This window comes from Spodoptera frugiperda, chromosome 3 (assembly GCF_023101765.2).
Source record: "Spodoptera frugiperda isolate SF20-4 chromosome 3, AGI-APGP_CSIRO_Sfru_2.0, whole genome shotgun sequence".
Lineage (NCBI taxonomy): Eukaryota > Metazoa > Arthropoda > Insecta > Lepidoptera > Noctuidae > Spodoptera > Spodoptera frugiperda.
Genome location: NC_064214.1, coordinates 5,333,752 through 5,361,165, shown reverse-complemented (window position 1 = coordinate 5,361,165; position 27,414 = coordinate 5,333,752). Strand labels below are relative to the sequence as shown.

Here is a 27,414-nt window from a genome sequence, read left to right as displayed (position 1 = left end):
TAGTAGGGGTTGATACTAGATAAATACTGAACCAAAAATTTCGATAAAATATTTGTGTCTGTCTATCTGTCTGTCTGTCTGTATGTTCACGCATCACGCAAAAACTACCCGTTCGATTACAATGAAACTTGGTATTTATTCTTTAATATTTAGACAACACTGAGTACTTATATTCCCGAAACTATACTAATCCCGAAACACGCATACACTAAAAACAAACTTAATTGTGCGGTTCGATCCCTAGACAAGATTACTGTACCAAACGCAAATATAAGTTTGTTTGGTCACCCGCAGCAAACTTTACGCAGTAACCATTGAGCCGGATACCCGGAGCTGCGAACTGTCTAGGAGGTTACCGGGACCGGGAGAAGGAACGGGGTGGTTTTTAGCCAGTAAGAGTATGACACTCCCTCTCGCCTCGCCCAAGGCTCTTCTGCCTTTGAAATCATAGGATGATTTACCCACACAAAAAATATAATACTAAAGCGGATGGTAGAAATCCCGCGGGATCGAGATCAAATGCCACACTCAGAGTCATTTAATGATTACTTAAACTATTCCTTAGTAACGATTTTGTATGGAAAACAATGGCTAAGGACTGTGTTAAGTAACCATTAAATGACTCTGAGTGTGGCAGTTAGACAAGAAAACGTTAATATGCGTACGAAGTCGCGTGCACAGCTAGTCTTAAACAATTCGTAGTCTAATCGAGTTGAATGTTCGTTTATGTGTTCGATCAAACAAGTTTTTTGCAAATTGATTTATTGCAGATTATACTGGATTTGTGTTTAAATTAAATGATTGTCGTAAATTATTTTATTAGATACCTATAATGTTTCCGATATTTGTTATAATACAAGTTATTTAATAAATAATATACACTAAAGTGAAGGGTAAATAAAGTTCATTAAAAAAGTAAAAAGACTGTTAATTTATTCGAATTGATGCATTCAGGGCCATCAGCAATCTTGTTGGGAAAGGTCAGAATTCCAAACATTTAAACTGTGACACTTGCAAAAAGTCACATCTCATACATTCACGGGGCATCTCCTTTGTACTTGCTTCAAATATTTTAAATCTCTTAAGGACAAAGCTGGACAGTGCACATGTACTAAATAACTTGTATCTTACCTTCATGGATGCCGTTGTGGATGCGTTTGGTTTCCACCAATTATATTCATTGGTGCACATAGGTAAGCACTGGAAGCGGGTTCAACTAACACAATATGTTTTTATATGGAAGCGCGCTATGGATGCGTGCTATGGGTGTGTGCTATGGATGGATTTCCTACTATCGATACATCGCATACTCGAGCTGCGCATCTTCCTCGTGCAGCTACTTTGCGGCGGCACATCTTCATAGCACATCTTACTCGCACCGCTACATAGCTTAGTATCAGTAGAAACGGTCACATAGTTTCACAGCTTAGCTATTATATCCTCGCAGCATAGCTACATAGCACATCTCTAAAGAAAAATCACCCTTAATGAAAAGCTTCTACGAGTATATATTTACTTAACCAAACATTCAGTGTTCGATAAAGTGTTCATGGAATAGTGAGATGAATGAAACCAAATAAAACACATAATAATATTAAAACAAAACAACGTTATTAAAATAATTGCTTGATTTACATAATTATACTTACTTGGTTCTCCTCTGTTAAAACTAATAAACCCAACCAAACATGTATAGGTGAAGATGGGTAAATATTTACTGATATTAAACACAGACTGTTTGTTTCCTATAACCGTGACATTCTTGGGGATTCCCTTCGATTATGAGCTTGCGGTATTTTGATATTTTGCGGTACTTAAGTAAACCTGTCTTGCCTCGAAGTTCGATCCTTCGGCCTGGCAAAGTTAAACTAGATTGTGAAATTTTCGTTATAAATACGGTGTCTTTTAACAAGTTTGCTCTTATCACAGGGTGTAAATGCGAAGGTTTGACGGCTGAGAGGATCAAGATGAAAGGAATAGGCTACGGTAGATTATGGTCTGGAATAACACATACTCCAATTAAAATTTTCGATAATTCAATCTTTCTATATACTCAGGTGTATTCTATTGAAAATATCTTAATATTTCGAAATAAAGAATACATTTTTATACTTACACTTGGTAATTCAAATCAATTCTACGCAACCAAATGAGTCACCATCAACAATTTGAAGTTCCAGTGAGAAAGGGACAGATAGATTCCAGAACTTGCTGAGGTCAGTACCGACATTTTGGGACAAATTCAAATTACAGACCATATGATAATTGAAACATTCAGTAATTCGTAATATTTGAAGTATCTGTACTGTATTATATTAATTACTTACTTTATTAATAAATTCATTGTAAAAAAAAACAAGAAAAATGGACAGGACGAACAAATTTATAAAAACATGTTAAAAATAAAGTAACATTTAAGTCTGCCAGTAACTTCCTGGTTCTTCAACATACATATATACCTATCTCTTTAGTTTACTGACATTTATGTTACACGTGGGATCAGCTTGAAGCCTCGATTGTCAAGGCGCTCGGAGCCGGGCGGCCTCGAGACGGGACGCCGGTTCGATGCCATAAAACGCATTGCACAACTCGATCAAGTTCTCAGAGGAAAATAATGACTGTGACTGATTTACTTAAAATTGTTGGTTATAGTTTGGACTCATACAGCGTGTAACAAAATACCCATATAACTACATCAAGAAGCGCTGAAGAATGAAAACAGGTTGAATAGAATCTCTACACGAATTTTCAGATTAAAATACGTTTAAAAATATTTGGTTCCAAATACTTGGTGTCGCAAGGTTCTTGATTTTAAATCATACAAACGTGTCCACTACACTAAAAGGGTTACTCGCTAATTACGAAACATTATTTTCTTCTGTAAATCTGATCGCCTAGTACCAAACTACCTAATTTATGATTTCTGGAATTTGATGTATTGGAAAAATTCATAACTTGGTACTAGAAAACATGAGTTTAAAAACCCTTCTCGTATCGTTTTTTATGTTATCTAGAAATCGTGGAATTGATATGTATACCCCTTTTTTACACCGTGTATATGTATATATTGACGTTATTCTTCGAGAGGTAAAGTAGATCTGTATCTATTTGTTTACCAAAATTCCAAAGTTTGATCATTTCCATCACATATTTATAATGAGTGTGATTGAGTTCAACAATATGAGTGAGATTATTCCCCAACATGCATAATTTCAGAATCCAGATTCAATACCTACTATGTCTGAGAATATCGCAAACAAAAAAAAAACATAATAACTAGTTGGTTGGCCCAGGAAATCAAACTAAAAGGTCGGTACCGACTTGCCATTACTAAAAATAACGCAGATGATGATTTAGGTACATATGCATTGGTAAAGGAATATCAATAAAAGATACAATAGTATAGTCTAGTCTGGTCAGTCTTATAAAAGAGATTACATTGGAAACAAAATTATTGAACGTAATATGTATCAGTTTTTACTTCACATAATAATTAACGGCTGAACTTGACCTTGATTCCAAACTCTGTGATGCTTATTAAGTACATTCACTACCGGAATTTTGGAATGGGAAACCCAAGCATATTTTTTAAAGAACTCTTATATATGTATAAGGTACCTACGCGTCCATAGGCCCGCATCATAGGCAACGGATTTTAATTTGTCTTGTAATAGAAACTCATACAACTCGTCCACTGATCCGCATCGTACGGACCGCATCATGAGCAATGCCTACATGCGATGCGTACTGATGACGTCATACGGAATGCGTACGATGCGTGCGATGCAGGCCTGTGGACGCTTATCTTGGTACTTTACTAGATGCCACGAGGTTGGCATTGGCACCGCCAATCGACAGTCGTTCACCCGTTTGCAGGAGTTACAGTATTACGACTTTATTTCAGCAGTCTTGCGAGATTCAGTTAATATGACATTTGGATAAACATTAAACATAAGTTGATGTTCATAACCATAATCCAAAATGCTAATCAAATACTGAAGTATCAATTACAATCTTCATAAAAATGAATTTCAATTATTTTTTCAATTAACCTTACAGCTTAAGCCTCACTTGCAATCGAAAAGATGATCTTTAAAAACAATTAACTCAAAAGACATTTCGAAAAATTAACTATATAACAATTCAATCGCTATTAATATTAAATTTCATTATTTTTTCAATCAACTTTAAAGTTTAAGAACGTTCACATGCGGTTTAAAATTAAATGCAACATTAACATAAAAATCGTTTACTTTCTCGACATTTTGTAAAATGTTAATGATTTAACATTTCATATAATATTGTATATGAGCCAATAAATGCAGTTATTATGCACTCGATTGCAAGACTTGTATCATACAAAGACAGACAGAAGTGTATCAATAGGGCACCCAATTTTGACAATTACGTAATTTGAACTGGTTCGGATGCAAGTAGCAAGTTGTGTTTCGGTATGGTGAACTAAGGGAGATGGCTTTTTCCGCAGTACACAACACATGTTTCGATTATGACTACTTTAAATAATATTTTAGTAATTTAATAAGTTTATAATGTGTGAGAATGAGGCAAATCAATAGATGTTCAGTACCCTTAGTACGAGTTTGCATTACGATTAAAGTAAACGAATCGGCGCTCTGTTTGGTTGGTTTATACGAGCCGGCCAATCAGGGCGCCGAACGGGCTTTTGTTTCGATTACTAATTAAACGTAAAGCAAATTCATACTAAAGTTTATTAGTAGGTAAAGGAAACACGATTTTCCTTATTTCCTCATTAGGTATTTGTATAATATTTATTAATAAGTTATTCTAAGAAAATCAACATCATCTATAAAAATACTACAGACTATCTTTATCTTTACCGGTTACCGGGTTAGCTCGAAGCAGGAGTAGGATCTGGGTGGTTTTTAGTCAGTAAAAGTTTGGTATTCCCGCCTGCCTTACCCACGGCAGGAGAGGTCATTGGACAATTCTCTCCCTTCAAAAAAAAAAATGACTAAGCATCGATTTTTCCAACGGTAGATAACTTTGACCATTTTTCTATAGGTACTAAATACTGTCAAATGTAAATTTTATTCTACAGATAGATATTTGCTGGTTTTAAAATCGAGTCCAACTTATAAACAGGAAATTTCATTTTAATTATATATTGATTCCGACATCGATAGCTCGTGTACGACGTCAATGGCATCAGTTCTTGTTAAGAGGGAAGAAAAAATTAATTAGTTGAAAAAAGTTCAAACTAATAACTTATTGGTGTGACGTAAATGGTTTACCGGTTTTTCTACATCTCATTTTAATATATTACTAATGCAAAAGAAAGTTTGTTTGTTTATTTGTTAACTAAATCTACTCAACCAATATTTTTGCTTAGATAGATAGATGGGAGCATGAAGAAGAATATTTTAGACAAAGCCGATAGATAAAAAATAGGCAATAAGATTTTAATCGAGGAATTGCAAGCTGTTTTAGTTTTTACCTTAAAGGAACAAAGTCATTGTGTTTGTACAGACAATCGAAACAATTTGATTATTTCAATAACATCTTTTTTTGTTTTATTAATTGGCTTTTGATAGTTCCGAATCTTACCTATATACAGAGATCTTTAGAAACTATTTATTTTTTGAGTATTGAAATGCATCCATGACTTCTCCCGCCTAGTGTGAGCGGAGAGAGTCTCAGACTCTGACCTATTGACTAGAAACCACCCTGTTCCTATTCCTGCTTTTCGAGCCGTAGCCCCAGTAGGCCGCAGTACAACTTTAGAAACTTGGTTCAGAAAACAATTATGTTATTTGGAATCAAGTTTAATAAACACTTTATAACAAAACTCCGTTGTAAAATACTTAGTCACTTCGGATTAGCGAACATCATAAATTAAGCATCTTTAAACATCATAATCTTAAAAAAAGAATACAAAAAACACATGCACAAAATTCAAAAAGGCTACGACAAAAACTACGATGATCATAAATTAAAAAGAGATAATATAAAGTCACGGATGATATACAATAGCCAAAATAACGTTTTAAATGAACCATTAATCTTATTAAACAATAATCGTTTGTTGACAATGCAATATAAGAAAAAAAAATATAAACTATAACGCCTTTATTTTACAGTGACGTCACTCTCGATGCATCGAAACGTCAGTTCGGAACAAAAACATGTTTAGTATCGGCGCACGCGCAGTTAACGCGCGATCCTTGAACGAGAATCTAGTGACAATGATATGATTATACTCGGACAACGTTACGTACTTTTTTATTAGTAGTTCTGACAGGGGATTATAGAGGACGTGTGTGTGTTATTGTTAAAAAATAGAACATGCTGTGAACGTGAAGTGATATTTATTCAGTGTATTTTTTTTTCGTTTTGATTTATTAATTTTTTGAGGTTTGTATTTTTTTTATTATTTATATTTTTTATTTTTTATTACTTATATGGATTTCCATGTTAAAATAAACAAAATCATTTCAAGATGAAATACTCATATGTACACTTTGTAAATAATTGGGAAAGTATTTCTCTGAAATAATAAACATTTCATGCAAGTTTTAAGAAATTACTGAATCTATTATTTATGTATTTATGAATCTAGTTTAAAACTGCATTTACTAACAACTACTTCAGATAAAATTAAATCAAAGTACGACCTACCCTACATACATAGTTACATACGAACATTATAACACGCAGATTTAAACGTTTTATTAATATTTCTTTGTTTGATATATTTTTATTGTTTACTTCATGATGTGAATATTGTTATGATTTATCTTAGGTAGATATTAACTAAATTATACCATATAGTAAGAAGAATTAGTATAAGTATAATATTGCAAACCAAACATTTTGGTTAAGTTATACAATGTCATTATTTATGCATATTTTTAGTAGATATAATTACACAGCTTTTGGAAACTGACTTAAAATATTTAAGAAACAAATCTTTATTAAGGAATAGGTATGAGAGGACGAATAAATCAAAATCTGCTAGTCATTAAAAAGAACTCAACATTAAATATTAATTAACAAACAAGTTTAATAATAAGTGATAACTAAATGCATTAACGATGTGTAAATAAATACTAAAGGAACTACAACTGCACTACAACAAAGTAATAATGAGACGTTACACAAGGCTCCTTGGATTAATGCCACCCTAGTACCTATGCAGTGCCAGCGGCCCATGTTGTGCCTGCCATAACAATGAGCCAGATTACAACTCTTGCGCAAAAGAAACACACAGTAGTCAATACTAGTAACGTCGATAATAAAATTGTTTGTGAACTGTTATCAATGTATTATTGCACTTTGTCCCCTAGGAGTTGATAACAATTTATAATATGGCACATCTGTTTTAAAACATTGAAGATCAACTCGTACTTAAAAAACGAACATAATTATGTACATCCATATCAATACTTAATTCTGATCTACTTTTTTTGTTACGCTTTATCTACTCAAACGAGCGCCTAGCTTCACTGACGGATAGACTGACAGACTATTATTTATGTATTTGTTTATTTATTGACATTTCAAATAGTACCTAATTATGGTTCAATTAAAATAAATTATTTGACTTTGATCAACATTTTCTTTTTACATTTTATAAAAACCGGTAAAGTTTAGTACATTATACATATCACATGTGTTAACTAGTCCTTTAACACGAAACAGATATTTAGAAAAAAAATGGCCCAAATATCCCAATGAAGTACAGAAAATATCATCATATTTGCTTAAGCAGTTTCTGAGTTGCCGTACAAACATACCTACATATAGGCAAAGTTAATGAAACGTACGAATTAATCTGTCCTTGGATTACAGTATTTTGATGTAGATAAATCTACGGTTTGTTCCCGGAAATATGTTCATAGCCTTATTGATAAATAGGCGAATATTATTTAGGTATGACGTTAGTGGCAATTAATATTAACTTCACTGGGCAGGTTGTTCTGAACTTCGACCACTGAGCACAAAGTCCGGCAAAAAAGTAATAACGTGGAATTTTCCCTGTTGTCTGTTTGATACCATCTATTAAATCTAGGTATGATGTATAGCACAATATATAAAAAACTAACGAAACCAGTACCCTTAGTATGAATTTGGTTTACGTTTAAAGTATTTGAAACCAAAGCGCTTTCGCGTGCTCTGATTGGTTGATTTATTCCAGCCGGCCAATCAGAGTGCCGAACGCGCTCTCATTTCGATTACTTTTAACATACATAAAGCAAACTCATACTAAGGCTACTGTCCAAACATTACGCGTGATGCAATGTTTATGATTAATTAATTATTTTTTTTCTATTTCGAAGTAAATTTATTTTCCTTTTAACTTTGTTCATCTATTCTATATTGACCTTTAAATGTAGTTTTAGATCAAGATGAGTAATCCAAATTATGTTACACAAACTTCCAAGACAAAATACCGAGTAAAGACAGAATACTTGGTATTCTAACTAAGGAATAATCAATTTAAGCCAACCCACTAATTCTCATAATGTTTGGTCAATAATTACGATTAGCTGGGACCTAATGGTCCTCCCAGTTCAGAGGATACTAATCCAATTATCTGATTCAGATAATTACCTTTATCACTAAGATAATGTGAATTTCGTTACAGAAACAAGGTCTCTGATTAGTATTATATCGATCTGAAATGTAAATATTAAAAAATATATTAATTAAATACGTAGAACGAGGCTAAAACAAACAGCCTTCAGTATGGAATGTGTATACGAATATCAAAATCCGGTGTTATGATAAAATCGAGCGGATGCAAGCGTGACTTTTAGTTAGTTACTTAGTTTTACAGTTTTATTTTAATAGTCGGCCTGGTGGTAATTTTTGATATTGCTATTGGATTTTTGCTACATTCTTACTTGGGGCAGTTATGTTTCGGGATGAGGGCTGCCTCAACCGGAGTGATACCATTGTCTTATATAGAATCGGCGTGAAACAACACTTTTTTAAATTAGTGAATGTCATTCAATAACTTCTACCGCCTTGGGCTAGGCGAGAGGGACTGTTTGACTCTTACTGTCTACAAATCATCTCACTTCTAATCCTGCTTTTCGACCTGGAGCCCCAGTAACCCGATAGGTAGTCTGTAGCGGGACGGGCGCGTGGAACAATGCTGGGAACAGATTTTTTAGTAAGCATGTAATTTTGCACTTTGCCTCATACTGCTTAGGTACCAACAGAACATAATACAAATAAATAGAGGAAATCAACCACATAACAGTTGTAACTCCATTTGCAGTCTACATAGCATCATAGCGATGCGATGTATACAATTTAGCCGACTGTCGGAGCATAGCAAATTGCATGACAATCACTGGGGATTATAATACGAGTGCATTGTGACGTAGGTACTGGTTAGCCAGCTCACTGCTTTGATGTAGATGATACTAGGTACGTATGACACATCTATCATTAGACTTTGACTGAGTTTTAGCTTGGTACATGGAATATAGAGGTTATTGTCATGGTCGTTTAGAATTAGGTCGGTAGGGCTTATAACCAGTTTCAATAACATATGTATTTGTCGGTAAATTAGTATAAGTACTAGAAATAAAAATCAAATATAAAATGTGGTAAAGTTCCCATTTTAGTAGGCAAAAAAATATGTGATTTTTTTACTATTCGAAACATTTTGATTTATAGGATATCTTGCTTGGTTAACTCAATTTTTTGTTGACTATTTCTCATATTTAGTTAACATTTAACATTAATACAAGAACTTGTCCTTTAAGTCTAAATTACTATTAAGTCTTTACAACGTTGTATTCCAGTAGTTGAGAATAATTATATGTTTCTATTACTTGCAGTAATTATACTATGTAGCTTAAGTTAAATCATAGAGGTCTTAGTTGTCTAAATACTAAGCACTTTAAGTGCAGAATAAGACTTACCTACATATTTTTAAGTATTAGTTAGTTCTTTAACCCTGAATTTTAAAAACAGGGTCCACTCTCAACCAGACAAAAATAAACATACCGCCTTACTCAGAATTATTTAATGGTTACTCAGACGCCAGTCGAAGTAATGCTTGGCTTTTTTCAGATTTTCGAAAATGTCTCAGTCGTAGCATGGAGACTGGAAATGTGCCCGGTATATGGCAATAGGCTCACCACCTTATTACATGGGACTTACAACATAGATGAAAAGTAGGTACTAAATAGTGAAAAGTGTGTATACATTGTACAGTGACATTACGTGCCCTAATGTGTCTCTGCCTACCCCTTCAGGGATAAATCTGATAGGAAAATATGCCTAGGCCTCATCTAGTTATTTAAGAGATTGACGTGTAAAATAGTTACATTGTAACCTATTTGCAAAAATAAATATCATTTATCATTTATTATTTATCAAAGACGTGAGGATATACTAAATTGTTACTCAAGAATACTTTAAGTACCGTAATCATTAAATGTCTCCGAATACGGCAGTTAATCTCTGGAACAAAACATACAAAATGGTCATCCCAACTCCACACGAACAATACGATTGTGATAATATTTTCATGGAATTTAATATTTTCGATGTATTTCTCATAATAAATCTTACTTTACTTTCTAAAGTATGAAAATATTTGTGACAGGAGTAGGTACGCGTAAAGTATTTAAAGATGTGATTTATTACTTTTACTTGATGAAATGTCCCCAAATATGGTGGCCTTTACATTTGTGAAATATTATTCGAAGATGATAGATGGGCAGCCGTGATTTCAACAAATTTTGGGTTTTAGACCCTGCGGGCAAATAAGCGAGTGTCACCGCTTTGTTCAGAGACATCTGTTTACTCTTCTCAACTATCTGCTTTCCTAGTAACAGGGTACTTTCATGACTGAGGATCATGAGATCTTGGGTTCGATCTTACCATATTTTTTTTAATGTTGTCTATGCGACGCTAATCGCCGATCGTGATTACATCAATCAGAAAAACAAGATTGTTTATATTTTATTACATCGGATTAAAGAAACAATTAACTCTCATGTCACGTTTTACAGAATCATTGATTTATTAAGTTAATCAAAAACAAGTTTACAAACAATCAAATGAGTTAAAAAAAATTATAAAAAAAATTAAACAAGACGCAAATCTTTTTTTTAACAAAACAGGTTTTCTGGGCTAAACATTGAATTGAACAGTTTAAGGTACTTCAATCGAAGTTCTTTTGGGTTTTTACCTGTCCTGTCCCTGCCCAATTATTGGCAGTAAAACTTCTTTTACCTGCTTTACTTATTTATATTTAGTAGAAATTATTACATCTTAGGGCCTATGCACACGACATTTTTTAAACGCGCCGTCGACGCGTATTTTGGATTTTTTGTATCGCTACAGACACGCGTTTGCATCGCGTCTGTATGGCTACACAAGCGCGTCAGGTGTGCAAAGGTCTACAGGCTGCGTCTGACTTGCGTGCGTATCACGTCTCTATCGCTACAAACGCGCGTCGACGGTGCGTTTTAAAAAACACAGTGTGCATAGGCCCTTAAGTCTGTCGTCCCATCAAATAAGTAGATTTTTTACAAACATTTGAACGAGCGGTCAACATTTACGGAACATATACATTTCCGTTGTGTTTTTGTGGGCAATAATAAACGATTTATCGTCGAATGGATTGAATCTATATACCTATATAGAAATTAATTGCTGTTCGTTAATCCCGCTACAACTCGAGAATGGCCGAACCGATTTGGCAAGTTTTGGTCTTGATTTTTTGTAGTAGTCCTGGGAAGGTTTAAAAGGTGAGAAAGTAATGTTTGAGGCTATACGAAGTTTGCCGCGTTAGGTAGTTCTAAATATTATAATGGGTTAAGGTTATTATAAGGGATTTTTTATGCTCATATACCTATGATGTCACGAAAATATAGTCAAAGCATGTTGTAATAATGTCGTCTACGGGTTGCATCATACTACCTACTGATATCATAAGTATCATCTGCTTATAAAGGTAGTTAAAATATATCTATCAGTGAATGTCATTACGTCAACATGTTTATTCAAATCAAAATATTTTATAAACAGTTTAAGATGTTTGAATGTATCACATTGAATTAAATTAACTGCATATGAATGACAACCTAGGATTTTACTACGGATAGATATTATCTAATTTATAAACTTTCCATGTCACAGTGTTTGTTATCGTATGTCTCCGAAACGGCTTTACCGATTTTTACCAAATTTTATAAGCGTATTCAGTGAGTCTGAGAATTGGCTACTATCTATTTTCTAGAAATAATTTATTATTAATTTATAAGGTAAAACAACGTTTGCAGGGACAGCTAGTAAATAACTATAGTTGACTGCATACCATTTGATGAGTCAATTAAGTATATTAATAATACTTTAATGACTACGTTGAACGATGGTTCAGTTTCAGCTCATGCGCAGTTTTAATTTATTATTCTTATATAGTATTTATTATTCTTAGGTAGATACCATAATATACATATACTATGGGTAATGGACACCCAAAGCTGCGGACGACCTAGCGGGTTTACCGGGGCTCCAACTCAAAGAGCAGGAGTAGGAAAGGGGTGGGTTTTAAGCACTAAGAGACTGACACTCCCTCTCGCCTTGCCCAAGGCGGGAGAAATCTTTGGATGATTTCCCCTTAAAGAGAGGATAACGGACAAATTACGTCATGAATGCAAACTTTAAGAACGCTTCCAGACTCTGTATTGAATATTTCTAAAATCTAAAATCCAATTGCACTGTGCCCGATCAGCTCGGTTCTTTTATACATTTCTTTTAATTTTGTTTCAGATCGTAAGCACTAAGACTTCATAATGTTTGAGTGCTTCCTAGAAATCGGCTTTGAAGCCGAAGTAAACACGAAAGAAGACCCAGAGTTAATGGAGTTGGCATATGAGCAGTGCAAAGAGAATCTAGCTACCAGGGCAGCAGCCATCACAGAGCTTAGGCAAATGATATTTGGTAAGTATTGAAAAATAGAAAAGACGTGGCATATGCTGCTTTTTTTGAAAATGTCATTTTTCCATTGTTTAAATGAATTTGTACAGGGGTTATTTTTTGCCTGTTGTCAATTGTGAGTTATGTGCATAAATTATTTATTTACATTATTTTTGACAGTTGCATGTGGGTAAGCAGTCAATGACACTTTGCAGGTCATTCACTTACCTCAAATATACCTTAACCAATCATCGATCGTCGATTGGCATGTCTTACCAAAAACATTGAAGTTGCATCTCATTAACTAAAGGAAACTTCAAATAACAAATAAATACAAATCAACTATTTGAAACTATATTTCTTTCACTTACATTAATAAAAAATATCGTTTCAGATAGGGGCGAATGCCAGCCTTTAAGAACAGATGACGAATTCCTGCTAAGGTTTCTTCGAGCGAGAGAATTCATTGTACCAAGAGCACATAAACTGGTAGGTATGTTTTTTGTGTTCAATACTTGTATGGCGACGTCCATACAAGTTTCAAGCAAAGACACTTGATCTATAAGTACGTACTTACATATGTAGTAAGTACTTGATCTTTGTATATTTACTTAGGATCTTTACTATGATTAAACATTAGTTGGGTACTCAGAAATGTTATACGAAGTCAAACAATTACAATTGTATAAAATGTACATAATATACGATTAACGATCGTGACTGTTACATCAAAAGAGAGTAGGCAGAATCTACCTTTTGATATGCGGAGAGCATATTCCAATAAGACGTAGCGTAGACGTAGCCGTTCGCCATGAAAGGGCCGTTTCATCCGGAGTGATACCACGGCCTCACAAAAAACCGACGTGAAACAACGCTTGCGTTGTGCGAGTGAGATTACCGGAGGCCCAATTACCCCCCTTCCCAATCTTCCCAATCCCCGATGCCCCAACAAACCCTAAAATTCCTAACCCCCAAAAGGCCGGCAACGGGCGGCGGCGATTGCTTACCATGATTTGATCCGTCTGCTCGTTTACCGGCTTATATCATAAAACTATTAAAATTCTTTCAAGACGAAGATATCAGTATTACTATACCTTCTCAAAGTACAATATATTATGTACTATGTCTGAGGTGAAGCGACTTTAGCATCAAAGGTAGATAAAACTAGTTGTGGCAATAAAACAATTGGATTTAATGCAAAAAAAAATAAATATTAAATCCGTTTCATTTTTAATTAAATTCCATTGTTATTACGTTTACAAAAAAATGTATCGCACCAAAGATGTACTATTTAGCTATACTACGAAGATGAAGAGAAACTAATGCGACTATTTCCACCGATATTAAGCTATGTAGCTGTGCGAGGAAGATGTGCGGCTCGAGTATGCGATGTATCGATAATAGGGAAGCCATCCACAGCACACATCGATAGCACGCGTTTTCCATATAAAAAACATAGCTTAGCTGAGTTCGTTTCCACCAGAGCTCAGCTATATGCACCAATGAATACGATTGGTGGTAGCCAAACACATACATAGCATAGCACATCTCTGGTGGAAAAGCAGCCTTAAAAGAAAATAATTTAGGTTCGTTCTTATTCCTTTTATGTTTGGCTTGAAAATCGTCTTGCTGAATATAAACAGGTTAGTTTTTAATTTAGTACATGGATTAATAAATTATTTCAATTAAATTACTTGAATTAAAAAAGAAATATATGCTCTAATGTGAAGGGTATATAAAGTTCATTAAAAAAAGTAAAAAGACTGTAAATTTATTCGAATTGATGCATTCAGGGCCATCAGCAATCTTGTTGGGAAAGGTCAGAATTCCAAACATTATAACTGTTTAAAATCTTTTTACTATAATATCATTGGGCAGGGTCGTTTTTTTTTCTCACAATGAATAATCACCTAATCGGTTGGTACTTTACCTTATAGTACTCTAAATAATTTATTTTTGGGTTTAAAGTATATGGCAATAGGCTCACCCCATATTACATGGGACTTATACCTAACACAAATGGTGAAAAGGGGAGTACATTGTATAGCGGCATTACTTGCCGTAATGTGCATCTCTGCCTACCCCTTCGGGGATACCCTAAATAACATTGTCCAACATAGAAAACAAACATCGATGCACTTGTGAGCAATCGATTACAGCAATAACATAACAGACAAGCATAATAAAGTAAATACTTGAACACTTATGTATCAAACATGTACATAACTGTTCACTAAGCTGCTTAGTCATCTACCATCATTGGTATACACGACACATCAAGCTATACAAAACCAGTATAATCTGACCGACGAAAGTGCGGATGGATCATGATAAGTGGGGTCATGATAAACTGGTTATGTCTATTTTGGTGTTTTGCTGTGTTCATAATGGGTGTTAAAGATCAAGTCTTGTAACTAAGATTATTATCTATATATAAATATACCTGTCTACATTGTTTTGAGCAGAGTGCAGTCAATTATTGTCTAACAGACAGATTTTTTTGGAACATAAAATGAAACAGGGAAGCAAAAACATCTTTATATGGGCTTGCGTTTTTCTGGTAGCTCTTAGTGTTTTAATTTATATTTCTTTAAAATATTATATTTATGAGTTTTTTTTTCTGAAGAAAGCAAACAGTTTTTCAAATAAGAATAACGGTTAATCCGTACGGTTAATACATACATACCTACATAACGCCTGTCTCCCATGGGGGTAGGCAGAGACAATGGAACGCCAATTGCTACGAATCTTACATACTTCTTTCGCTTCACCAACAGGTCATCAGTCTTTTCATGCTTACTCGTCGGTTATGGGTACTTTTAATTTGTTGTCAGTCAACAATCAGTTGTCATTCTGGTCGATAAATATAAAAATAGTCGATAATAATTATGTCAGGCATTAACATACAAATACTATAAACAGATCGTTAAATAATAACTCTAAAAACTTACTAATAACCCTGTATCCAGTTGGTCAGATACTGCACGTTCAGAAAAGAGAACAAGCATCTCTACGAAGGAGTGGACCTTTGGGACCTCATCAAGGTGAAGGATGCGTATGAAGGCACCATGCTGGACCGACCAGATACAGGGAGACTTTCCGCCTTCAGATTCGGTAAGAATTGCCATAGTTTTGTTACTATATACTAGGACATCATGACATTGATGCATATGCATCACAGTCAGAACTGAGACAACAATTTATATTTAGGTATATCTTTCGCACAATGAGTTAGTAAATATTATTCAGAGAATTAAAGCACTAAGCTTCTTCATTGACTTTAATATTAATAATGTGACATTGAATGTTGATATTACTAGTAATTTAAATTAAAAAGCAAGACAATAGAGTCATCCTCTTGCATACTCAACAGTAATATTATCAATCTGGTGCACCAAAACATCCAAGGTTTCATGAGTAAAGAATTAGAAATAGAATTATTTTTAAACTGTAATAATGTTGACATTTTGTGCATTACTGAGCATTGGCTGAAATCTCATCAGCTAATGTTCAACTTTGGTAATCATCAGATTGGTAGCTCGTTCAGCAGAGAAAGCGCTATACATGGTGGTTCACTAATTTTAATAAATAACAATCTTAAATTCAAAGAACGCAAGGATATAGTTGGTTACTCTGTTGAACGTACTGTTGAAATAGCCTGTGTGGAATTAGAGCGGTTTATTGTTTTAAGTGTGTATAGACCACCTTCTGGTTTGTATGACTGTTTTGAAACAGTATTAGATGAAGTATTAAATAAACTCAGTAGTTCAAATAAATTCATCATTACTTGTGGCGATTTTAATATAAATTTGTTGGAAAATTCTAGCTTAAGTACTAGAATTGTAAGTTTATTTGCTTCGTTTAACCTAACGAACCTGTTTCTGGAGCCCACTAGGATAACTCCTACTAGTGCTACTTGTCTAGATAATATTTATACTGATATTGTACCAACTAATAAACAAATTATATCATTGCTTGATTCAGATCATTGTGGACAATTAATTTCAATAGAAAATAAAGTAAATAAAGTGTCGAAACCACATATTATTGTTAACCCAAAGACTGAAAGACGCATTGAAACGTTCAAATCTAAACTCTCTGACAAATTACCTTTATTATTAAGGAATAAAAATACGAATAACTTGTGTGATGATTTTTTAAATATTTACCATACCGAGTTTAAATCTACCTTCACACCTAAAACCATACCAGCTCATGGCAATGCGCCTTTCAGTCAATGGGCAACCACTGGCATCTATAAAAGTAGGAAACGCCTATATGAGCTTTATAACGAGAGGATATTTATAAACACAATTGAATTTAATGAATATGTAAAGAAGTATTCTAAATTGTTTAAAAAAGTTTGCTCTATTGCTAAATCACTATATTTGAGCTCTAAAATAAAAAACAGTTCCAATGTAATTAAAGCGACCTGGAGTATTATTAATGGTGAAGCAGGAAGATCTAAAAGGAGAAGTAGTGAATATAATCTGGTAATTGATAATAATGTAATTAAATCTGATGCTGAAGTTGCAGCCGCATTTGAAAACTTCTTTTCGGACATTCCTGTTTCCACTACCAGGTCCTTGAATTCATCACCCACTGTCGCAGAATCTTTACTAAAAGAAAATGTTGTAGCTTGCCATTCAAGTTTCAATTTTGAACACATAGATTATACAGATATAATTAAAACGTTCCATACTTCGAATAAGAAAAAGACTGCTGACCTGTGGGGTAATTCTGTGTACATTACCAGCTCTGTAATAACTATTGTGGCACCTGTATTAGCTTTAATTTTTAATAACTGTATTGATCGTGGCGTGTTTCCTGATCTCATGAAGAATAGTAAAATAACTCCGTTATTTAAATCGGGTAGTACTTCTGACCCCACTAACTTTAGACCTATTTCAGTACTACCTACATTCAGTAAAATTTTTGAAAAAATTATTCTAAATCAGATGCAAAGATTTTTTAATAGAAATAAATTATTGCATGGCAACCAGTTTGGATTTACAAGGGGTCGTTCAACAACTGATGCCGGTGTTGAACTTCTTAATCACATATATGACGCGTGGGAGGACTCGGGGGACGCATTGGGTGTTTTTTGTGACTTATCCAAGGCGTTCGATTGTGTCCTTCATGAAACACTGATCAGGAAGCTATCCCATTATGGAATGCGGGGCAACTCTCTGGACCTACTTATCTCTTACTTGAGTAATAGAATTCAGAGAGTTGAGATTAACGGGAAAATTTCTGCCGGGTCTGTTGTTAGGATGGGTGTTCCGCAGGGGTCAATTCTCGGTCCGTTTTTATTTCTTATTTATATTAATGACTTACCTTACCTTGTAAAGGATAACCATGGGATAGTACTGTTTGCTGATGATACCTCTTTATTATTTAAACTCAAACGTGGACAATTAGTCAGTGATCATGTAAATAGTGCTCTCTCAAAAATAGTACGCTGGTTTAGTGCCAATAACTTGCTACTTAATGAATCAAAAACTAAATGCATTAAATTCACAACACCAAATGTTAGGCATGTCAAAACCAGCGTGCTAATCAAGGGCGGGGAGTTGGACCCTGTAGATTCAGCTATCTTTTTAGGTATAACCCTAGACGCTAAGCTACAGTGGGCCCCACATATAGATAAGTTGTCGAAAAGGCTCAGCTCAGCAGCATATGCCGTTAAAAAAATTAGAAATTTAACTGATGTAAATACAGCGCGTCTAGTATACTTTAGTTATTTCCATAGTATCATGTCATATGGTATTCTCCTGTGGGGGAATGCTGCTGACATTCAGTCTGTCTTTGTGCTGCAGAAGCGAGCCATTCGATCAATTTATAATCTTAGTCCGAGGCATTCTCTCAGGGAACTATTTAAAGAAATTAATATAATGACTGTTGCCTCTCAATATATCTATGAAAATATAGTGTATGCTCATAAAAACATAAAATTATTTAAAAAGTACAGTGATATACACAATATCAACACTAGAAATAAAAATAAATATGTTGTTCCTACTACTAGACTTAAGAAAATAAGCGGTTCGTTTAGATGTCAATGTATACGCTTTTACAATAAAGTTCCCAGCCATATTCAAAGTTTAAACCTAGGTAAATTTAAAAATGTTATTAAAGAAAAACTTTGTAGTAAAGCTTTTTATAAAATAAAAGACTACTTGGAGGATAGTCAGGCTTGGGAATGAACTGCTATAATGTCCACACAGGTGTTGCTGACATGTTTGTAACATATAGTTACATTTTTTATACAATTTGACATTAACATAATTTGACATTGTTTTATATATATTTTTTCCTTTTATATTTTTATATAGCTTTTGCCCGCGACTTCGTTCGCGTGGAATAGTGACTTCCGGCAAATTTTTGGTTTTAACCACATAGTTCCCATAGCTATAGGCTGATGATGATGATGATGATGATGAGTTCCCGATCTCGCGGAATCTCTTCAAAAATGAGATGTGGAAGATATTCCAGGGAACTCTTCAAAAATCAACATAATGAGCTCTGCGTTTGATTTTAATAGATGTATACTCACTTAGGGCATTGAAAAAATAGTTTAAAAACGGACTTTAACTAAAGAAATATTATAATCTTTCCGAACTTAAGATGAAAACTAACTTAAAACTAAAGAAAGCTACGAATTACGAATTTATAACAATTAAAAAAGAAATTATATCAGAACCTATCCTTTATGCTATAATAACCAAGCTTAAACTAAATAATTTAAAAGAAACGACTTAAATCTAATCTAATTAATTTATAAATTAGACTTACAATTTTATTAAAAAAACTAACTACAGTAACTACTAATAATCGATATCAAACTAAACCTACGTTAAAAAGTTTAACCAGAAAACCAGGAAAACCCAACAAATAAACTTATTAATTGACAAATACAACGAAACCAATTTAGAATATACGAAACAGCAGGACCACTACAGACAAATAATCATACGACTGATAATACACATTTTCTACAATAGTACCGAAGCGCTCGGCCGATACCCAACCAAATAATTGTAACAAAACCATAGCGCAATCTATTTCGATCCCAACGCCATCTATCGAGGATAAAGACAACTTGGATTATTTATTTATACTCCGTTCGGGCATTTTCTTTGTACTAAAAGTTTAATTATATTGATATAATTTTTTTCATACCTTTTTACTATTTGTTAACTTTTTTTCGATGAATTAAAACAATAACATGAACCGAAGTCGTGTAACGATCGACATAGAATTATCTATACTCCGTTAGAGCGTTTTCTTTGTACTAAAAGTTGTATTATGTTATATTTTTCATTGCTTTTTACTATTTTGTAAAAACAAATTTCCAATGAATTAAAACCACACCATTGCGCGATCAACGCCATCTATCTACGGAGTATAGGAACAGCCCGACATTGTTCAATTCCGTACTATAAGTACGAAATTGAACAATAGATGGCGCTGTATGTCCGGAATAATTTTTTTTTATTTTTATTATTATTTTTATTTTTATTTTTATTTTTATTTTTATTATTATTTTTATTTTTATTATTATTTTTATTTTTATTTTTATTTTTATTTTTATTTTTATTTTTATTTTTATTTTTATTTTTATTTTTATTTTTATTTTTATTTTTATTTTTATTTTTATTTTTATTTTTATTTTTATTTTTATTTTTATTTTTATTTTTATTTTTATTTTTATTTTTATTTTTATTTTTATTTTTATTTTTATTTTATTTTTATTTTATTTTTTGATTTTTGAAATAAAAATATATCTATGTCCTTTCTAAGGTTCTAAACTATATCTGTACCAAATTTCAACCAAATCCGTCAAATAGTTGCGGAGATTAATGGTATAAGCATAGAATGTTCGACGTGATTCTTTAATTTGACATAAGTTTTTTATTTATGAACCGATTGACATGAAACAAACACTAAATGTAAATTTAAGCATCCCACAATATATTCGTGAAAACCGCATCCAACTCGGATCAGCCGTTTCTGAGATTAGCGCGCATAGATAAACAGACAAACAGACAAATAGACAAACAGACAAACAGACAAAAAAAAAGTTAATTACATTTTTGGGTTCGACATCGACATAACAATAACCCCTGCTATTTTTTTTATTTTTATTTTCAATGTACAGACAGCACTTTTCTACGATTTTATTATATGTATAGATTTCCTTTTAAAATTGTTAGTTTGAGGACCGTGTGAGACTTTTGCTAGTCATTTTATTTTTAGTAAATTATATTCTGACAGTTTGAGCATTTTTGTGGCCTACCCAAATGTTCTTTTGGTTGGTGTTGTTCGTCGGATCATTCAGCAACAGCCGTCAGCTGAGCTGATTGTAAACTGACACATGCGTGCTGCCATCTGAACAGGTCCGCTCAAACTGCTGTGGTTCTTTCCTCAAAAGACCACTACAGAATCAACTTGCACGGTTCTCCGACATCTTTAATTGATTTTGTCTGGACTTTAAAAGAGACTATGACCTCTGAGTTTGTTTCGGCATTTCTTCTCAGAGTAGTCAGATAGGAAATGCCGGCCTCATCTAGTTATTTAAGAGATTGACGTGTAAAAGTGTTATTTTATAACCTATTTGCAAAATAAATATCATTTATCATTTATCATTTATCATTTATCAAGCACTAAGTTAACCTTTTTTTTGTTATACAATAAAATCATTATTTCGTGAAGTCTAGTCTAGACTACAATAGCACCTAGATCTTTCCACAGAAATCGTGGGATCATATGCTTAGAACAATCATGTTCTTATATAACGTTTAAAATTAAAAGCGTGGGTGCAATCCTCCGTATAAATGTCAGTATTTTGTACAAAGATTTTATAATAACACGAGTGAATTATTATTATTGACTATACCTAGTAACGACGTACTTAACGCCATATTCACATAATACCTAAGCCTAGGTCCCAATATTATTTACATACCAAATACATAAAGTATTCATGTATGTAAAGTGCTTGAATGTCTCGTATTACATAAAAGTTGACAATAACGAGTCACAAAGGGAAAGGGTCCACAACTCTCCAGGCTCACGAGGCACTTGGAAATTGTTAACAGAAAAAGTTTTGCTTTTTATTGGATTCTTGTGTCCCAGGTAAAGTCACTATTCCTAAAATGGAATGTTGTGAGACAGTCGTTTTTATCATTTGATAAAATTTCCAAAACATGACGATTTGGAAATTCTTAGCAATCTACCCTTAAATTAATTATGTCTTCATAAGATTCGAAAGAAATAATCATAAAGGTTTCAGGCGATCACGACAGACGAACACCTAGCTTCACCGACGGACAGACTGGCAGACTATTATTTATTTCTGTGGTTTAATTGAAATAAATGACTTGACTTTAACTACGACTTCGAGTAGTGCTAGGGAGAACACAAACACCTTCTACGTAGTTAATCAATTCAATTAATATTACTTACTGAATCTTTCTGACAATACAAAATCTTACTTTATAACGTACCAAGCGAAAAATGAAGATTATATTGAACATAAAAAAGCCTCCTTCTTACTTGACCTTAAATAGAAAATAAATATTTACAGGTCAGTGGGACCCAAGTGAGTACCCTGTGGAAGACCTACTGCGAGCAGGTCTGGCGATGATGGAGATCGGTATCAGGCAGCCGAAGTTGCAGATCCTGGCCGGCACTGTGATCGTGGACTTGGAAGGCCTTACGTTACGCCATGTCGCGGCCCTGACTCCGACTGTGGCCTACCAGATTGTTTGTCTAATGGGGGTGAGTATCTGGTTGATGGTGTTTATGGTGTCACCTGCAAGATAGTGAAAAATGTTACTTTCTTAGTACTGGACTACATCATCACACCACATTAACAGCCTATAGATAGAGAGAGAAGATTTGAGCACTAATCGCCACGCTTGCATAACGCGGGTTGGCGATTTCAAACTTATAATTAGCAATTATAAGCCCAGGTTTCCTCACGATGTTTTCCTTCACCGCTTGTCAGTGGTGTCTGAATAATCTTAAAAAGTACATTTAACTCGGAAAAAGTCACATTGGTACTTGCCGTTAGTAGGTTTCGAACCCGCACTCCGATGCACAAGAAGCGAGCGTTTTAAACCGCCCGGCCACCACGACGTTAAAGGCTTAGCTAAAGTACATATATTGCTCTTATGTCATTTATTTTTAACGTAACTAGTGTTTAGCTTGTGTCATGTCATCATAATCACGTCGACTGCTTGTTAACAATAATACTATATCTACTTAACGCGAACGCGAACAAACGCTAAGGTGATATTTTAAAATATTGCACACAGTACCTCAAATATGTGAACTTTTGAAACAAGAACTAACCAAGTTCTTGTATCCCTTATTATGCCGTAGACAAAAATCTCTTCATTATTTAAAACTTCCTTGGGAATTTGAATATTACTCTTGTATACTTGTTTATCAGTTTTATTCAGAGACAATGTTACAGATTAATCGTGAGAACGCTCAATAATTGTCTCAAGGGCACAAAAACTTCATATTGTTGAGGAGTTTCTAACTGATGTCATGCATAAGATAAAATTCCAGAAGCCTTCATATATATATAATTGTGATAAAAAATAAAACAGTACTCGTATAATATAAAATCGAATGATGTGTCGCTAATTCTGAAAAGTAGATATAATTTTATTAAAAAAAAGCACTACCTACATAGAGATTTTTACCGAATGCTAATTTAATTTTTGAACTTGTTTCAATATACTTACTAATTATTTATATTATGATGTTGAATTAGTCTATACAGTGAGGTATTTCTTCATTTATTTGATAATAGCGTCCCGCCCCAACTTTGCATGGGTGCGTTGGTTATATATTTTGCATACATCTATACATATAATAAAATCGTAGAAAAGTGCTGTCTGTACATTGAAAATAAAAATAAAAAAATTAGCAGGGGTTATTGTTATGTCGATGTCGAACCCAAAAATGTAATTAACTTTTTTTTTGTCTGTTTGTCTGTTTGTCTGTGTGTCTATGCGCGCTAATCTCAGAAACGGCTGATCCGAGTTGGATACGGTTTTCACGAATATATTGCGGTATGCTTGAATTTACATTTAGTGTTTGTTTCATGTCAATCGGTTCATAAATAAAAAAGTTATGTCAAATTAAAGAATCACGTCGAACACTATTCTATGCTTATACCATTAATCTCCGCAACTATTTGACGGATTTGGTTGAAATTTGGTACAGATATAGTTTAGAACCTTAGAAAGGACATAGGATAGTTTTTATTTCAAAAATCAAAAAATAAAAATAAGAAATAAATTTATTCCGGACATACAGCTCACGGTTTCTGTATTCGCGGCATATTTACGGAACGCATACCCCGCGAATAAAGAGCTTCTACTGTATAAATAAATAATCCAAGTTGTCTTTATCCTCGATAGATGGCGTTGGGATCGAAATAGATCGCGCTATGGTTTCGTTACATTCATTTGGTTGGGTATCGGCCGAGCGCTTCGGTACTATCGTAGAAAAAGTGTATATCAGTCGTATGATTATTTGTCTGTAGTGGTCCTGCTGTTTCGTATATTCTAAATTGGTTTCGTTGTATTTATCAATTAATAAGTTTATTTGTTGGGCTTTCCTGGTTTTACTATTTAACGTAGGTTTAGTTTGATATCGATTATTAGTAGTTACTGTAGTTAGTTTTTTTAATAAAATTGTAAGTCTAATTTATAAATTAATTAGATTAGATTTAAGTCGTTTCTTTTAAATTATTTAGTTTAAGCTTGGTTATTATAGCATAGAGGATAGGTTGTAATATAATTTATTTTTTAATTGTTATAAATTCGTAATTCGTAGCTTTCTTTAGTTTTAAGTCAGTTTTCATCTTAAGTTCGGAAAGATTATAATATTTCTTTAGTTTAAGTCCGTTTTTAAACTATTTTTTCAATGCCCTAAGTAAGTATACATCTATTAAATTCAAACGCAGAGCTCATTATGTTGATTTTTGAAGAGTTCCCTGGAATATCTTCCACGTCTCATTTTTGAAGAGATCCCGCGAGATCGGGAACTATGTGGTTAAAACCAAAAATTTGCCAGAAGTCACTATTCCACGCGAACGAAGTCGCGGGCAAAAGCTAGTTACATACATATAAACCTTCCTCTTGAATCATTCTATTTATTAAAACAAACTGTATCAAAATCCGTTGAGTAGTTTTAAAGTTTTAAGCATACAAAGGGACATAGGGACAGAGTAAGCGACTTTGTTTTATACTACGTATTGATAGTGATTTATTGTTTCCAGTTAGCAGTGCCAATACGCCTCAAGGGAGTCCATATCATCAACTACTCCTGGATCCTGAACACATTCTTCTACATCTTCAAGAAGTTCATACCGCAACACGCGTGGCAGTACATACACTTCCACGGCAACGACCTACAATCACTCCAAAAACACTTAGATTTAGAGTGCCTCCCTCCCAGGTACGGAGGCCAATGTAGGGCAGGCGCAAACTTCGGAGTCTGGTTGACAAAGATAAAGAAATACCGAAACGAACAGTTTGATAAGGAAATGAAACAATTGGGTTATGTTATCAAGGAGTAATTATGTTGTCGACTTGTTAATTGGCACTTGATCGATTACTCTAAATGGACTGATAGATTATAGTCTCTTATAGGCCACGTTTATAATTAAATTGTACAGTAAATAGTATATAAACTATCCATAAACAAGTCAAAATCTTGAAGTTAGATAAAGGCCAATTTTCTCTATACTGATTGACGTTATGGAAAATGCCACACGGTTAAGCGTTTGTGAGATTGTTTCTTAGTGCCATCTTTGTCTTGTCAATACGAGTATATGGAAAAAAATGTAAACACAAATGGATGTTATATAATTAGGTTCGTAACACGAAGAAAATAGAGTATAAATTGCATTACTATAATGTTTTTGATGGTGATTTAGGGTAACTGTCCATGTCACGTCATTTGGCGAATGCATGCATTCTTCACAAAATAATAGGCGATCTAATAGGCGATCTATGAATGACAAATGATTGCATTTTGCTAAGGAACAATGAAAACTGTCTAGGAAGCGGTTACTACGATTTTGACGAATGCACGCAGCCTGCAAATGACGCAACATGGACTGTAGCTCTTACGTAATGAACAATAGTATACAACAAATATCTACTTAACAAATTGACCATAATTATTCTATAGGTACTATTTGCATTTAGACATGTTTTTAAAATTGTGAATGTCAATAAAATGTATGGAACTAAGTTTTGGTGCTAGATTAATAGATTTTGTAGTTTTAGTTTAATTTAGGATATAAGGTATCTGTGAGGTTCAGTCAATTACCTATTTATGTCTATTTAAAAAATGTAAAAATCGTAAGTAGTAAGCACCTAGTGCATAATTGTTACATTTACCGGGCAATGAAAACGTGATACCTTTGAGAACAATGATCGTCAAAGTCAAAGTTAACAATTCTGATTGAAAGTCAAATTAGATGAAAACTAAAATCTGTCACCACTGTCAAACACGAAGATAAGGTATTGTTAAAGTTTCGAAGGTACTAAATAAAATTTTACGAAGAAATGCTCAATGCTCAAATAGAAAGAAAAAGAAAGAACATAATATCATTTATAATGTAGTTTTTCAACCCATTTAATGAGGGTTTTCACGCGTATGGTGGCCTAGTATATTCTATAATAAAAAAAAGATATTGTGTATTTCCTAAAACATGATTTAAAGTAACTTTTTCAAATCAAGTCATTTAGCCAATCAATTTGTAATTATTACGTCTCACTAGTGCCATCTTATGAGCGCAAAATCGAAAACGTTTAAACGTTAACTGTATAAAAACTTAAATTATCCAAGCTATGTGCCTTCTGGATTTAAAAATGACCTTATAATTATGTAAATTAAGGTTTAAGTCAAATTGCTAGACTAATACATAATAATGATTATTTTGTGATATTTTTTTACCTAAATAGATAGATGAAATTATACTTTTAAATACAAACAGGATGTTTTTATTGTTGCTTTATTTTTAAATTAATTTAATAATGTTGGAACAATTTAGAACAGAGATGTCGACAGTCTCAATGTCCTACATACTTTATAGATTTCAATTCCACTTTGTAGTTTGTACCAGGATTACATGACATACTTGGAAGTTTTGGTTCATGTAACAAATTCGTTTGATCCTTAAACTTTACGTATGTTACTACTTTTGAAGTAAATTGGCAATTCTACAGGCTTTTTTTTTTGAAGGAGTTCCAATAAATTGTCCAATGACATCTCCCACACTAGGCGAGAGTCTCTACTGACCTGCTTTTCGGGCCGGAGCCCCGGTAACCCGCTAGGCAAGTATACCCTACAAAACAAATTAAATACGTAATCATGCAAATTCGTCCAAAGATGCTTGAAATTGATGTCCAAATCTACAAAGTATAGTGAAAATATACTTACTGGATTATT

General features: G+C 33.5%; 1 protein-coding gene across 1 annotated transcript; it reads left to right on the top strand.

Annotated features, from left to right (window-relative positions):
- The first annotated feature begins 6,170 nt into the window (after positions 1-6,170).
- LOC118274171 (clavesin-2) lies at positions 6,171-26,956 on the top strand. The gene is made up of 6 exons (XM_035591599.2): positions 6,171-6,393; positions 12,781-12,951; positions 13,322-13,416; positions 15,897-16,041; positions 22,517-22,710; positions 25,232-26,956. Exons 2-6 carry the CDS (start codon positions 12,804-12,806, stop codon positions 25,529-25,531), a joined length of 882 nt encoding a protein of 293 aa, XP_035447492.2. The 5' UTR covers positions 6,171-6,393; positions 12,781-12,803; the 3' UTR covers positions 25,532-26,956.
- The last annotated feature ends 458 nt before the right edge of the window (positions 26,957-27,414 follow it).